Source organism: Lepidochelys olivacea (genome assembly GCF_965140295.1).
Source record: "Lepidochelys olivacea isolate rLepOli2 genome assembly, chromosome: 13".
Classification (NCBI taxonomy): Eukaryota; Metazoa; Chordata; order Testudines; family Cheloniidae; genus Lepidochelys; species Lepidochelys olivacea.
Window position 1 is genome coordinate 30,076,060 of NC_140423.1, and position 15,231 is coordinate 30,091,290.

At 42.3% G+C, this 15,231-nt stretch overlaps 1 protein-coding gene across 2 annotated transcripts in view; it reads right to left on the reverse strand.

Moving 5' to 3' along the window:
• The window catches only part of SAMHD1 (SAM and HD domain containing deoxynucleoside triphosphate triphosphohydrolase 1), a 65,804-nt gene that overhangs the window by 26,887 nt on the left and 23,686 nt on the right, over positions 1 to 15,231 (reverse strand). For both annotated transcript variants that reach the window (XM_084645918.1, XM_084645917.1), the window contains exons 5-11: positions 15,015 to 15,130; positions 14,160 to 14,230; positions 12,888 to 13,043; positions 10,941 to 11,041; positions 10,704 to 10,812; positions 2,089 to 2,180; positions 180 to 295 (exon numbers count right to left, since the gene is read on the reverse strand). In XM_084645918.1, the coding sequence (XP_084502044.1) occupies positions 180 to 295; positions 2,089 to 2,180; positions 10,704 to 10,812; positions 10,941 to 11,041; positions 12,888 to 13,043; positions 14,160 to 14,230; positions 15,015 to 15,130 (761 nt within the window). The remainder of the gene's footprint in view (positions 1 to 179; positions 296 to 2,088; positions 2,181 to 10,703; positions 10,813 to 10,940; positions 11,042 to 12,887; positions 13,044 to 14,159; positions 14,231 to 15,014; positions 15,131 to 15,231) is intronic.

Consider the following 15,231-nt stretch of genomic DNA (forward strand, 5'->3'; position numbering starts at 1 on the left):
CTACTGTCATTAAATGTCTGATACACTCCACCCCCCATAGTTGTGAACTGTGAAAATTTAAAATAGATAAATATCTATCTGTCCAAATTTTTAAAAAAATCAAAATTCTGCCTAGCCTACTTATAAACTGATACCCCATGTAAGCTGGCAAGAACATGTCACCATCAGTGAAAGCTTACCTGTCAGCTTAGTGTAAGCTTCCATATCCTCCATTGCTGTAGAAATCTTGTAGTGTTTTCCACCAGTGCCCTCTATTTTAATATAGGGATCTGCTTTTAGGAAGGCATCTGTAATCCTATTTTGACAGACAGGATATGGATTTAACATGTTAAAAAGAGAAAATGAAAAGCCAAAATGTTTACAAATAAAGGACCACTAGCTAATAAGCATTCCCAGCATGAAGACAGAAGAAGTCAGTTATACCAGGGGTTCTCAAACTGGGAGTCGAGAGCTGTCAGCCTCCACCCCAAGCCCCGCTTTGCCTCCAGCATTTATAATGATGTTAAATATATAAAAAGTGTTTTTAATTTATAAGGGGGGGGTTGCACTCAGAGGCTTGCTATGTGAAAGGGGTCACCAGTACAAAAGTTTGAGAACCACTGAGTTATCCTATAACATTTTATGTCTCCCATTGACTAAACCAGGCTTGTAACTGAGTGTGTCAATGCAGAAGCTGAAGCAACCAAACAGTAAATAACTGACCTTTTGACTAGTTAATAGCGTGCTTTCACTTAAAACCCCCATACTTCTGATGAACTAGAAATCTGACAGTATGCAGTGCTTCTGACTGCATGTTTGACATTACTGTTTGGTTGACTGTAGGAGTATGGAAGTCAGTGACCGACACTCAGACTACTATAATGTAGAAGTACTGCACAGCACAACACACTTGGTGGTGACTAAATAGCTCCATGAATGAATAACTAAGTTGGATGAATGTTTGTAAAGCATTTTTTGAGGTAAGCTGCCAGGTAAGCTATTCGCCCATTGCACATGGCAAAAAATTATTTAAAAATACAGTTTTCCTAAATTTTAACAGTTTAAAGACATCCAGTGTCTATGGACAAAAAGACAGTATGAAAAGGACATCTGCTCTATTACTGGGCTTGATCAATCTGCTGTCAACTGGTTCTCAGTGTGGCAGGGGAGAGTTCTTATTCCCTTCATTTTTTTGGTTTATATGTATGAACAAAAGCACAATCACCACCATATTGCAGAACTTTAAACGCTTATTTAAAAATTAAGTCTTGTGTAACCCAATGGAAATCAGCTGAATTTTACACCACTTTATACCTTGTTGATTATTTACATATTCTAAAATGGATTTAGCATAACATTTTAAGACTAGTAAAGTTCAGAGGAGTGAAGCTATTTCTAGTAGTTGGAAATCTATTGGGTTCAGATTGTCTCTAATTAAAAAAAAAAAAAAAATCAGTCTAGAACCAAAAAGGCAGAAGGCTATATAGCCAAACTGCCTTAGTGTGATGAAGGACCAAGACATGCTCAGAGATTAGGGTACAGACAGGGTGCTGTAAAACTGCATATAGAAAACTTAATTTGTGCCTTTTACAGAGGCACAAACATGTGCTTGGTTTCACAGAAATCCCAACTCAGCAGGTTTTCATTCATCTCAGCAACTCACTATGAATAAAGCTAAGATTTTGTCCCAGATATTTTTAGTAAAAGCAATGGACAGGACATGTGCAAAAAAAAACAAACAAACAAAAAAAAAATCACGGAAGCCCTTGACCTGTCCCTGACTTTTACTAAAAATATCCATGACAAAAAGGGGAGCTGTGGAGTCCCCATACCACCCACGGCAGCTTGGCAGCTGCGGGGGACCCCCCACTCAGAGTTCCAAGGTCCCCGTCGCCCTTGGCTGCTCAGAGCTCCCGGGGGCCCCCACTGCCCATGGCAGCTGGGAGCTGCAGGGTACCCCCAATACCTCCAGAGGCTCAGAGCTCCAGGGGGCCCCCTGGGGTACCCAGCAGCTGCTGGCCACTACAGGGACCCTGCAGCTCCCAGCCGCCACAGGCTGAAAATCCTAGCCTTAATCACGAACAATCAAAATACACAATGGACACTTACATTGTTTCAATGATGTTGCCAACCTTGTGCTGGTAAGCTCTGCGGTGCAAACAATTCCGTGTATGGAACATGTCATACAGATTTCCAACCTCCTGCAACAAAAGATAAAGTTACCTTTTATTTGTACATTGACTCAAGTTGACTGGATACTGCACTGAGGATTCAGATAAAGTAACTGTTTTGTTCTAGACCCGGGAGACCTGGCAGGGGTGCTCCGAAAAAGCGAGGCCCAATTGCGGCAAAGCGGCGAACTATTGGCTTTATTGAAGGTAAGCGACACACCCGCAACGGGGACTCCAAGTGTTGCTGTCACGGAGGTGGAGAGCCCAGCGCACCGGAGCAATGCCCGGGACAGAGTCCAACGAAGGGGCGGGTAGCAGGCATTAATAAACCCTTTACAATAACAGCTCATGTATATTTAACTAAGGGGTTGTGCTCCTTCATTGGCAAGGGGCCACACGAGGCAGTCAAGGCCGGTCGGGGACCAGTTTCGACCAGTTCCTCATGTCCGAACCTGACTGATAGTAACCGTCTGCATGAGAAAGCGTTCTTCCTTAGCTAGGCCGTCACAGAGTCTTCCGCAGTCCCTTACAGTAACTGTCACAGTTCAGTTTCCACTGTACAACAGAAGGGGTGATTTTCACCATTCTGAAGTCACGAGCAGCTTCTACACCTGGATTTGTAATGATATGGGTACAGTCCCATTTTTACTGTGCTTTTTCCACTCTAGCTTCTGTAGTTGTGAATGAAGAGATTGTTGATCAGTCACCTTACAAAGAGGATGCATTTTGAAAATAATTTTGAAGGTATCAAATACTACATTCTAAACAATGCAACAGAAAAGAGCTTTGGCGCTGAAAGTTGTATTTGACAGACTTATGCCTGATGCTTTACAAAGTGATCAGCACGATAATCAATGGACAGTATGTACATGCAATAAGTGTGAAATATCCCTTCTGGAAGTTGTCCATTATAAGCTATGACTATTCCTTTGATGTCTAAGCCCTACTTTTAACAGTCTTTAATATTTTCAACAAACTGTTTCATGTTTACAAAGCAGACAATACATTTTTCTGATGCTAGATCCAGAATAAAGTGTAGTCAATGGTTACAGTCCTGGACATTTGGCTGCTGCACCATTAAACCTACAAATTATTTTAGTTTTTAGCCAGATGGTTACTGCTAGCAATAAGATCAGAAATACTATCTGTGATTATTTTTTTTTACAACTACCTTTCTTGAAATATGCAAACAGTAAAGAAAACAACCTCTCAACTAAAGGCGATTAATTTATTATTCAAACTGACTTAATAGCTCTGAACAGACCTCCGCATTCCTTGGCTACCACTCTAGTATTCAGAGGCACACTGCAATATCTGATGGTACACACATTATAATACAATATACGTACACACAAACCTCATACATGCAGGAAACAGCTATATGGTATCTTGCAGAGGCACAAGTTATCACATACCTATAAGTGCATCAGCTTCCCACTACCCATCTCTCTGGGATTTATTCCAACATTCCAAGACCCAGCTACTCTTTTCTCCCACTAAACATCAACTTCTCGCTTCCAAAAAACTTGTTTTCTCAGAAGTCCCACTAGATTCTACTCGCTCCTGTGAGGAGATGCCCAGGCCTTGCAGGTTCTGTGTTGCATAAGTAAGGCCCTACCAAATTCATGGTCAATTTCATGGTCATAGGATTTTAAAAATCGTGAAATTTCATGATTTCAGCTATTTAAATCTGAAATTTCATTGTGGTATAATTATAGAGGCCCTGACCCAAAAAGGAATTGTTGGGGGGAGGGGACTGCAAGGTTATTGTAGGAGAGGATTGCAGTACTGCTACCCTTACTTCTGCACTGCTGCTGGCAGCTGTGGTGCCTTCAGAATTGGGCAGCTGGCGAGCGGCAGGGGCTGGCCGGCTGCCACTAGCAGCACAGAAGGATGGCATGGTATGGTATTGCCACCCTTACTTATGCGTTGTTGCTGGCGGCGGCTCTTCCTTCAGATCTGGGCTCCCAGGCAACAGCCGCCAGTCTCCAACCACCCAGCTCTGAAGGCAGTGCAGAAGTAAGAGTGGCAATACTTCAACCCCCTAAAATAACCTTGTGACCCCCCCCCCCGCAACTCCCTTTTGGGTCAGGACCCCTAATTTGAGAAATGCTGGTCTACCCCGTGAAATCTGTATAGTATAGGGTAAAAGCACACAAAAGACCAGATTTCACAGGGGAGACCAGATTTCACAGTCTGTGACGCATTTTTCATGGCCATGAATTTGGTAGGGCCCTATGCATAAGTAACCAGAGAAGCGGGCGAAGTAAGTTTTGTGCTTTTAAAATGTTTTATGGTTTTATTAGGTGTAACTTTGTTTCTATTCTAGAAAGTTTTCAACAAAAAGGATCAACACTGTAGAATCTTATTCCTCTCTGCTCTGCTGCTTCCTCTAAAAGATTTCTGAGGTTCTGAAGGCAGAAGGAAAGAGTGTTTCATCTCCATATTATAGGCTACACATAAATAAGGTTTCTAGGTCAACCAGGAGATCAGAGCTCCATTACTTGCTCACCTTGCAGACTGCTCAACTAAAAGTTATACTTCTGGAGCCACACTGACATGAGGAAATTACTCACTTTGTGCAGTAACAGAGGTTCTTTGAGATGTGTGTCCCTATGGGTGCTCCACTTTAGGTGTTGATACAGAGGATGCACCCCTGCACTCGTAGCTGGAGATTTAAGGCAGCAGTGCCCAGTTGGGCCACACATGCACAGACCTTGTCTCACACTGCCTCAGGCTGTTAACTGATGCTGTGAAAAGCTTCAGGTGTAAAACTCTTGCCTTTCTTGTGCGTGCTTTGAAGTTGTGGCAGTGCAGGCACTTTTGTTGTGTGTGTCCCTCACCAAGACACCAGACGCGCTGTGACTGGCCATCTGAAAGGGGTATTGACAGCTAGCAGGTAGGGCAATGTTTAAAGCCAAGGGGGGCAGGCATGCCCCAGAAGGGGCGTAGTCTCTCGGTTGTATGGAGAGAGATACAGCTGTAGAGCTGCTGCAGTCGCTGGGCAAATGACACGTAAGGTCCTGTGAGGATTTATCTATTTATTTTGAGGCAGGGAAAGAGAAAAAGGAGATAGTATTTCAATGAAGACGACTAACTACAGGTAGGTTTCAGAGTAACAGCCGTGTTAGTCTGTATTCGCAAAAAGAAAAGGAGTACTTGTGGCACCTTAGAGACTAACCAATTTATTTGAGCATGAGCTCACGAAAGCTCATGCTCAAATAAATTGGTTAGTCTCTAAGGTGCCACAAGTACTCCTTTTCTTTTTGTAACTACAGGTAAAAAGGAAACAGAAGAAGAGAGAATTAAGAGTAACTGCGAGGTGCTGCTGAATGCTCCAACGTGAGCCAACGGCAGCAGAGAAGGAAGAGGGGAAGGGTTGGCCGCAAGCATCAGTTAACCGCCTAAGGAAACGTGAGACCGGGTCTGCGCACGTGCAGCCCAGCCAGACACTGCTACCTTAAATCTCTGGCTACGAGCATAGGGGTGCATCAACACCTAAAGTGGAGCATCCCCAGGGACAGCACTCAAAGGAGAACATGAATTTACATATATAGTTCAGAAGCCAGAAACCTGAAGTTTGCTGTGAGCTCAGTTTAAAATTGAGACACCCCATATTACACAATAGTATCTGTAACCTTCCATTCTGGCACAGGATGAGGAAAACTGAGCATCCTTGCATACAAATGGCCATACTTGGTCAGACCAAAGGTCCATCCAGCCCAGTATCCTGTCTACCGACAGCAGACTTATCCTTATCTGCTCTAATTTTCTTAATAGGTGTTCTTCATCTACTGTTCCTGGAGATGAGGCACATAGGAGCACTGGGAAGTCTAGCAATCCAGGAACACAAAAAGCTTTTGATAGGAGACTTTGTATGTATTATGGGGACAATTTCTTAATAACTAAAACCCATAAGCAAAGTCCAGCATAATCCACATCACTCTGGCTAGATGGGTAAGAAAGCATACAGAATTGTTTCAACAAAATACTGCTCAGTTGTACACAGAAAAAGACAAACTAGCTAAACTTTTTTTTTTTTTTTTTTGGCGTACATAACGGTCATGTCCCATTTATGAAATCAAAACCTGGAAGACAACACAGAAAGGCAAGCACAGTGCCTTCAATATCTGATACACATGCTTGAGAATTTCTGGACACAGTAAGAACCAGAAGACAGCAACATACTGTATTTAGTAAAAGGAGTCTGGATTCAGTCATTATACAGACACTATCATGCTATTATGGCCACAATAGAAATTCATTGTTTAAGGTCTGGAAGATGTGCTTTCACATCTCTCTGAAAGTCATACAGTAGATTTAATAATTGTTTTTAAATAAATTAGAAAAATAAATTAAGAAATAAGGAAGTGATACATATTCAGCAAATTGAAAATAGCACAAGTTATAACTGATAAAAACATGACATGTCAAGAGTGTGTGGATCTGGTACATGAAACGCAGAACACATCTTTCCAGACTTTACTTAATAATATTCAAACCTTACTACGCAATGGGGATGTACTTTGCAGGGAGTACTACTGGTAGTTGGCCAACCAAAGAAGTGCCTCTTACTTCATATCACCATCGATCACCAGTGTTTTCAATGGAAAGATATGACAACCAGCTGGAGCAGAGGAATACAACATAGCACCCAAAGATGCACAAGGAGAATACCTCTAAGCACCCAACAGGATTGCACAATCTCTCCTTCATGAGGACTTGGGGGGGGGGGAACATACTTGCCAGTGTCAACTTTAAAATGAATGTCAACCCATTTCACCAGTATCAACTGGTGAGTGCAAGCAACTGGTCATCTCTGCCCTGGTGTGCCTACTCCAAATAAGTGGCAGCAAAGAAAAGCAGCACTAATCTAGCTGGCCCAAGGGGGTACTCCCATTTTATTGCCCCACCACTGCTGAACCTCTGGTTTTCTCTTTCTTCATATCTCCTTGTCCCACTCCCTAACTCTGTTGTGCCTGCTCTGCTAAACATACTCCTTCACATTGTTTTCCCTCGTATCTTTTATTTTCTCTCCTCTTCTGGCTCTATTTTTCTGCTCCCCTCCCAATCCACTCAGGTCAGACTGCATGGGTTGTGCATTTGAGGCTGATCCAAGTGCCATAGGAGCAGAGAAGAAAAACTCTGGCCAGCAGACTGTGGCTTGAGTCTGCAGTAGTGTATCATCCAAACTGCCCATGCAGCCAGCGGTAAGAGGAACCAATATACAAGCACACAGGGAAGTCTGAGCCGGCTTTCAGGGATCTACCCACCACTATACATCTGCAGGGAGACACAGAGTGATGAAGCTTTGCGAGCACACAGCTCCTCTGTACTCCATTAACACACACCCCCGCCCCCCAACTCTATTCATTTTACTTAGGTTTTATACCGACATTTAGGGTATGTTTACACTGCACCTCGGAGTGTACCTAAAAATAATAGTTTGGACATTGCAGCACAGGTGGCGGCTTAGGCTATCCACCTGAGTCCAAGCCCAACTGACCCTCTGAGTGCGAAGCTGGGTGTCCAGCCAAAGCCATGGCCCATGCTGCAATGTTCACACTGGTCTTTTTAGCATGCTACCTCGAGCAAAGCGAGGACGTGTCTGTCTACCCAGGCTTGGAGGCACACTCCCAACTGCAGTGTAGATATACACTAATAGACTAGCTAATGCTGCCCTGAGGTGGCTGTCCACCAAGTTGGGGAGTACTGATCTATACGTTGTTTTCATGCTAGATCAAAGGAAAGCACTGGCTATTCAACAAAGGAGCTAGCACCAAGCATATCTCCCATCTGATAACCTCAGGAAGGTGCGGGCTGTACAGAAGATTATGCCCAGTGGCTCAATTCCTCAAAATCAGGAGGACAAAAGTCAGTGAGTGCGACTTCAGAAGCAGAAAAGGTGAGAGGAATGATTACTATAGATGGGAAGAAGCTGACTTGGGAGTAGAGCAATCTCACAAATTACCTGATATTTACTAGCTAAGACTGTACGAAAAATGCTTTCCACTCTCCACAACCAGATTCCAAGTGTGGCACCTTGGCAGGAAGCCCAGTACATGCCCCTCCCAGTAACTGGGGAGAGGCGGTGGTATTGACGGGGCTTCTCATCAGGATTCTACTTCCTCTGAGCCCTGTTAGGACTCTACACCCTATGGCCAAACACACACTGCTGCCTATGCCAGTCTCTGGCTAGCAGGTGTCTAAACTTCTCTGATCCTGGATATCACTAAAAATTATTTTATTTATGAGCTGCTAATCCACCATTCAGTAATAAAAGCAGTTTGATTTTCAAAATATTGTATATATAAATCTAAAGAGTGGATTCAAACTTCTGAACATAAAGGGAGTATGCTCCTGCAATTGCCATGTCTATCTGGGCTTCTAAGAATAGCCAGATATAGGGGAAAATAGCTCTCAAGTGTTATCACCATAAGGTAAGCTGTGTATTGCAATATTTAAAAATAAAAATAATATTTAGCCCTTTAAGTGTAAAAGCATGCACAGTCCTTGTAGCACTGACTACTTAATTCTGAACTCCCCATGTGAGGAGGGTATTTTCTCTATTTTATAGATTGGAAAACAGCAGCAAGGGTAAACTAGTTGTTCAGGGTCACAAAAGGAGTCAAAATTGGAGCACGGATAAACTGTAAAGTTCCTCACTTCCAGTCCTATGTTCAAATGCACTAGCTCAAGCTGCCTTCCCCACCGTAAAACACAAACAACAGTATCCAAAAGTATCATCTCACTCTCACCCATTTGCCAACACCTTACAAAATACTGTATATGACCAGCACTCATAGACAAGCCTTCTTTTCAAGTTAAATTTACTTGCCACTTGTCCTGTGGCAGTAGCTTTCTAGCCCTTCCAGTTTCCAGGCAGCTGCACAGGTGGCCTGTGCTGTAGGGGCCATCAAGAACTAGACGGGGCAGCCTCCATGCTGAGATGAAGGGACACCTTCTGCTTTGGAAGATATGGGGTGAGAAGCAGACAAGGTCAACAGTATGGTACAGAGAATGACCAACATCGCACATACTCGGTGACAAGCTGGACCTAGAATTCTGTGGCAAGGCTCCCTGGTTTCTACAATACTTAGAGATGGCAAACTGAAGTTCCATATCAGCTTCAGGAAAGCTAAAATAGAGGTTTTCAATGAATTCAACATGAAAATTAATACACTTTCAAAGCTCTGCAGAATTTGGTACTGAAAATGCATAGCTGCACAGGAGACATTGCTGGGAAGCCAGAGGCTTAAGCGGCTGGGTATCAAATGGCTAGGGCTTTGGGCACCCAGGAATGTGTGGGTGCTGGGTTTTGGCACTAGGGAACTGGCTGAGGCTTTTAGCATTGGTAAGGAATTCATCATCATGTGGGCAAAGGTGGAGATGACTAAATTTGGGGAGGGAAGGGCTTGAACTACTAGTTCTCTTCTCAGCCATGAACAATCAAAACTTGTGTTTCTAGAAGTGAAATCTTAGATTCAACAAGTTCTGTAGCACAAGTAGATTTTGCAAGTAACACAGCTCAAGCATGCTAGAATACATATGGCCCTGAGAATAACTAGTTGAAAGGAACTGCTGAGAGAGGTTGGAATCCTTGCTGGATCCCTGAACCTAGAAAGTCAAGGAGAAATACCATCCCCTCAGACAAGGCATAATTTGGCAGGGAAGGGGATGTCTGTTTCCCAGCTACTCTTGTTCACAAAACTATGCTACTTGTAGCAATGCTGGGAAAGAGACAAGAAAAGTAGGAACTGGTGGATGGCTTCCAAACTACCCTCTATCTTCAAGACTGGCTGGCTATGATTTTAATCCAATCCAAAAGCCAACTCACCAACTGCTTTCCCTGGTACTAGAGATAAGGGTGACTGGCTGGCTGGCAGTGTGAGATGGGCAGACCACCCCAAGGGCTCTAGCTTCTCAGTCAGACCTCTAAAGTACTGCTGCGCATCCAGGCTTTCCCCCCCATGAGAAGAGTAGCAGCAGGAGCTGCTCCTATCCCTCCCACCTTGTGTTACTTTTGACAGCATCTCCTGGGGCAGCGACTACTTCCTCCCATTCCTGCTAAGCACCTTAAGACAGCAGTTTATCCATTTCTGGTCCATGACTCAAAGCAGCCAAAAAATTCACACTGTGGCATCACTTTGTGTGTCCCCCCAGGGGTGGGGGTGCTAATGTTGGAAGCACCTCCCACGGTCCCTGCATTGTGCTCAGCTCCAGGTCTGTGCACTCACTTTACTACAAAAGGCTCTCAGGGAAATGTTGGTAGCAACAAGAGAAAGGGGAGGGAATGAACTGCTTCTTCAATTCCTTGCCCAGCTTCCTCAGGCTTCCATCAACCCAGGGATTTTTGCTGCTTTCCTTTCTCCACCAGTATGCTAGCAAACCCACTAGGCTCCTGCATGCAACCCACTTCAGGGTTGCATTCCATTAGCTGAGCAGAATTGACCTCGCGTTCATTTTCATTACAGGTTATGTTTTTCAATCTGCTGCTACAAGAGTACAATACTTCACAAGTTAACATCCTCTGTTCTCCCCCATGCAGTTTACCTTGTCACGGGTACAGATATGCTTCTTGTTTTTCACTTCACAGACCCGAGCGAATTTAAGGAAGCGCTTATAATCAAAATTATTCTGGATTCCTAAGTGATGGCAATCCCTAAAAGTATTCCAGAGAGAATGAGTTAAAAGCATTCAATAATGAAATTTTACTTACAGTAAAAGCAGCAGCATCGGGCAATTTTTTTGTTAGGATTATAATAAAACTAACATCAGGAAGATTTGTACCTGGCAAAGTAATCCCATTTGTCAACATCGATGCCATTTCTTTTGTTAGCCACTATCTCATAAAGGAAGCTTTTCTCTTCTGGTCGACCACGGTATGGCCACTGGAAAACCAGAACAGCTTATTCAGAATAGGTTAACTCATGGTCAGCAGCAATTTCAGAATGTGTTTATAGACGTCAGGAATACATTTTGATTTTGCACATGACAGTATGGATAAATACATCAAAACTACTGATTTAATAAAGAAAATATGACAAAAAGAAATAAGACTAAATTTCAGAAACCGAGCTTGTGACATCAGTATCTAGAGTTGGTGTTTATGCAGCAAACTCCCCTAAAATGATTAAATGGGTACAAGAGTGCTTAATTTGCAAGTTATACCAGAATTAAGGAAAATCTGCAGCTTTAAGCCACTCAACAGAAGTTTATGGTGATGACAGTTTGTGTCCCTGCTGGCTCCTCCAAGCTCTGGCACAAGCCGCCAACGATAAGAAGAAGGGGAGAGAGATTCTCTCTACTATTCAAATGCCAGGGATGACAATTTTGGAAAATTTGCACCTTTCAGTCTAGGGCCAGATGCACTCAAGAAGTTAGCAATTACCAGGCACTGGAAAAAAATCAGAGAATGTCAGTTATTGTAAAATGCATGTTCCATGTGTATTAGTGTTTCTTCTGAGGTTAACCAAATACTAGCCTTCATGGCAACTTTAAAATTCCATAAAAAGATCCTGAAAAAAGGAAATGCAATTAACAAATGTTTTGCTTTTATGTTGTCTGTCTATTTATCAGTCTGTCTTTTCTATTTAGAACACAAGCTCTGTGGGGCAGGCAACAGTGTCTGTATACTGCCTAGTACCAAGGGGATCCTGATTTTGATGATGGCCTCTAAGAATTACTGTAATACAAATAATTATCTGTAAACACCAATGTTTGTCAAAACAAAGATGAATCTTTGAATTCTATTTTGTATCAAGCTGTCAAGATAGAGGCTTTCCATTTATTATGTATGGTTTTTGCGTAAGCCTATGTAATTTGCTGCAGTAATTGGAATCTCCCCTACCAGAACAGCTTCCCTTTAAAGAAACAGTCTGGTCAGAGAAGCATGCTGGTAGGGTTTCTAGTTTCAGCTCTGCCAATGACTGAATGTATAAACTTTGGGCAGGTCACTGAACATCTGTACTTCTGTTTCTTCATCTGCATAACAGGATAAGATTTGGCTGTTTTGCTTATGAAGATTAATAATTGTAAACTCTCCTTCCTTGCCTAATTCAATCACATCACTCCCTTCTTTGAATCCCTCCACTGGCTTCCCAATCACCATTTTATCAAGTTTCCATTTGGTCACCCCTTCAAGATTGTACACAATTCTGCCCCTTGCTCTGGTAAAGCGTCCTCTGCTCCAGTACTTCCAGCCTTGTTCACCTGTTCGTCAGCCTCTTGCTGAATCACCTCCTCGTGGCTCCCTATGCGTGATATAACTCCAAGCTCATCAAGGCCCCTACCTTGTCCACATGTAAGTTCCCATTAAAGACCCAATTCAACAAAGTTGTTTGCCATGAACAAGTTGACTTGTATACAAAAACTGCCTCATTTCCTTTACCTGTAGCTGTCTACTTTTCAACCTGGCCTTAGTTCTTGAGCTTCTTGGAGCAGGGATTGTACTTCTTGAAGGTTTGAGTGCTTAGCATATCAATGAATCCACCAAGTGCTAACAACCCACAAACAACAACGCACTCTGCAGTTTGAACATGTTCCATCCAAGCATCTCAAAGTAAAGTTTAACAACTTTTCACACTGACCTCCTAACTTAAGTGCCTGAAAGTGTCCCAGAAACTACACAGCTAGAGCTTAAAAAGAGAATAGCAGCAAAAATGATATTTTTATTTCGCTTACATTGAAGAGCGAATTATTTAAAATAACTTCCAAAGAAGAGGCGAACTGACTCACCAAACCTCGACATGGGGTTGTATCTAGTGGTCCTCCTATTTGTTCCTTGATGAAGTCCATATCTTCTTTCAGGACAAAACCATAATCTTCCATGACTTTTTCTAGCCCATTGGAAGTAATCAGGTGTTCAAACATCTGAACAGAAGCAGTTTCATGCTGCAGAAAGTATATGATGTTACTTTATCAAAACACACAAGCTGCTATCAGACTAAGCCAAAGTCAAATAATGTCTGAGCTGGGAACAGACTAACATCAAGGACCTGTTCTAGCCATTGGACCAGGCAGTCCTCAGGAAATGCAAAAAGTTAAGCTTCTCATACTAATGTTAACTTGTCCACAGTGCATGTGTGTAGAATTTTGACTATTGGGCTGGTTAAGCATGTGTTTTAATATCCAGGAGGTTCACTGCTGGGAAAGTTACACTACTGAGAAAGCTAACTTTGATATTGACCAACTTCATTTTCTGTTAGGTTAAAATATTCTTCACAACAAGTTTTCTTTCCACTTCTCACATATTAGCACAAAGAGGATTGCAGAGAATATAGGGAAACATTTTTGTTACAAAAATTCCAAACATAACTAGAAAACCTGTCCATTTTTTAAAATTGAAACCTAAATTTTGAACATCCTGTTGCCTTTTTAGCATTTTTAAATTCAATTTCTGCTTTCATTACTCTGTCTACAGTTAATGTTTTATGCCTATAAAATCTGGGTTGTGGGCAAAGCTACCCATATACATTAAGGGACTATGCCAACTTGGAACTGGTCAATTTAAACAAAAAGACATTTAACCAAGTTTTCACGATTTGTTTTATTTTACTTTCCTCATCCCCTGTTGTGCAAGAGTCAGGGTGTATGTGCATGAACAGCAGGGTCTCTGAGCTTTCCTACACACAGCTCAGGGGGACAGCTGGTGACAAATGTCTACCCCCAATGTTCCTCTCAGTCCCTCTTGCCCCAGGCTCACATGAAGAAAGAATGGCCAGGAGTATGTGCAAAGAAAAGGAAAATTCCCTCTGCTCCTCCGTAGCTTGGATATTATGAGACAGAATAAAAAGAACAAGGGTATCACCATGATTGGAAGAGAGAAACCTTTTTTGACATTTAATCATGGTAAATAAGCTTGTCACTCAGATTAGAACACCACTGTCTGCTCACAAAAGCAGGCAGTATTGGCTACCCATATATTTAAAGGTAAATTACCTTTTCCTTTAAAAAAATATTTAAGTGGCATATTTCGCTTGCATATTGTTCCCAGTGTAAAATACTTACCTTCCATTTCAGCCCTGGGCGAGCAAGTGGAATAAATCTTCCATCAAACAGGTGTGAAAATGGTCCATGACCTTAAAAATAAAGAGGGTACAGGCTTAATTTGAAACATGTTTGTCAGCAAAAACATAAGTAGGAACTGTGTGAATTTGTATTCTCTCATTTCATTGTACTGCTCTTCACAGAATGGGAGAAGAAGATTCAAATGCAGTAAGTACACTATACCAACGCAGACATTGGAGTAAAAATGGACACAGCAACTTTACAGGGACTGTTCTTCAGAGAGAAGATTAAACTAAAGGTCCTTCTGTCCATCTTCATCCTCTCTCCCTTCTGTCCAAGTGGAAATCGAAGATCCTAGCACACTTTCCAAGAAGTGTCAGGAAAACTGCAGTGTTCTGGCTACTAACTCTTGAAAAACATTTCCAGCTGAGAACCAAGAGACAAAATGTTGATGTGGAATGATGTTCCCTGCTCTTTTTTTTCACCTGTTTAAGCTTTCTTTGTTTTCCCTTCCTACTTGAAGTCTCTGTTTACTGCTTAAATGCAAATTAAGGCAAGCACACATTCCTTTGTTTAGGACAGACCTATTTGCCAACTTCTGCTTGGGGAGGGATGTGGGGTTTGGAACATGTCTTAATAACATCATACAGGTGAATCTTATAACTTCACATACCGCATTGCCACACATTTTATCAGGACAATACTGAGAAGCAAATTATGAGTTTTTAAATCATACCCACATACCTTGTACGAAGATTATTACAATAGCATGTAGGGGGGTGAATACATGGGTGCATTCCGTCACATCCAGCAACCTTTTAAGCTACCAAACAACTGTTCTAAAGAGCTGCTTACCCAAATCGTGACAAAGTCCAGCAATCTGAACACAGAGAATATCTCGCTGGTTTATTTCCAACTCTGGCTGTCTTTCGTGTAATGCCTGGACCAGACATCCTGCCAGATAGCCTACCCTGTTCCAGGCAGAAAATATGAGAAAGTTAATAATTTGAGGTTTAGTAAACAAACAAGAGAAATTGCCAATTCAATTCTGCCTTGGCTATTGCAAACCATA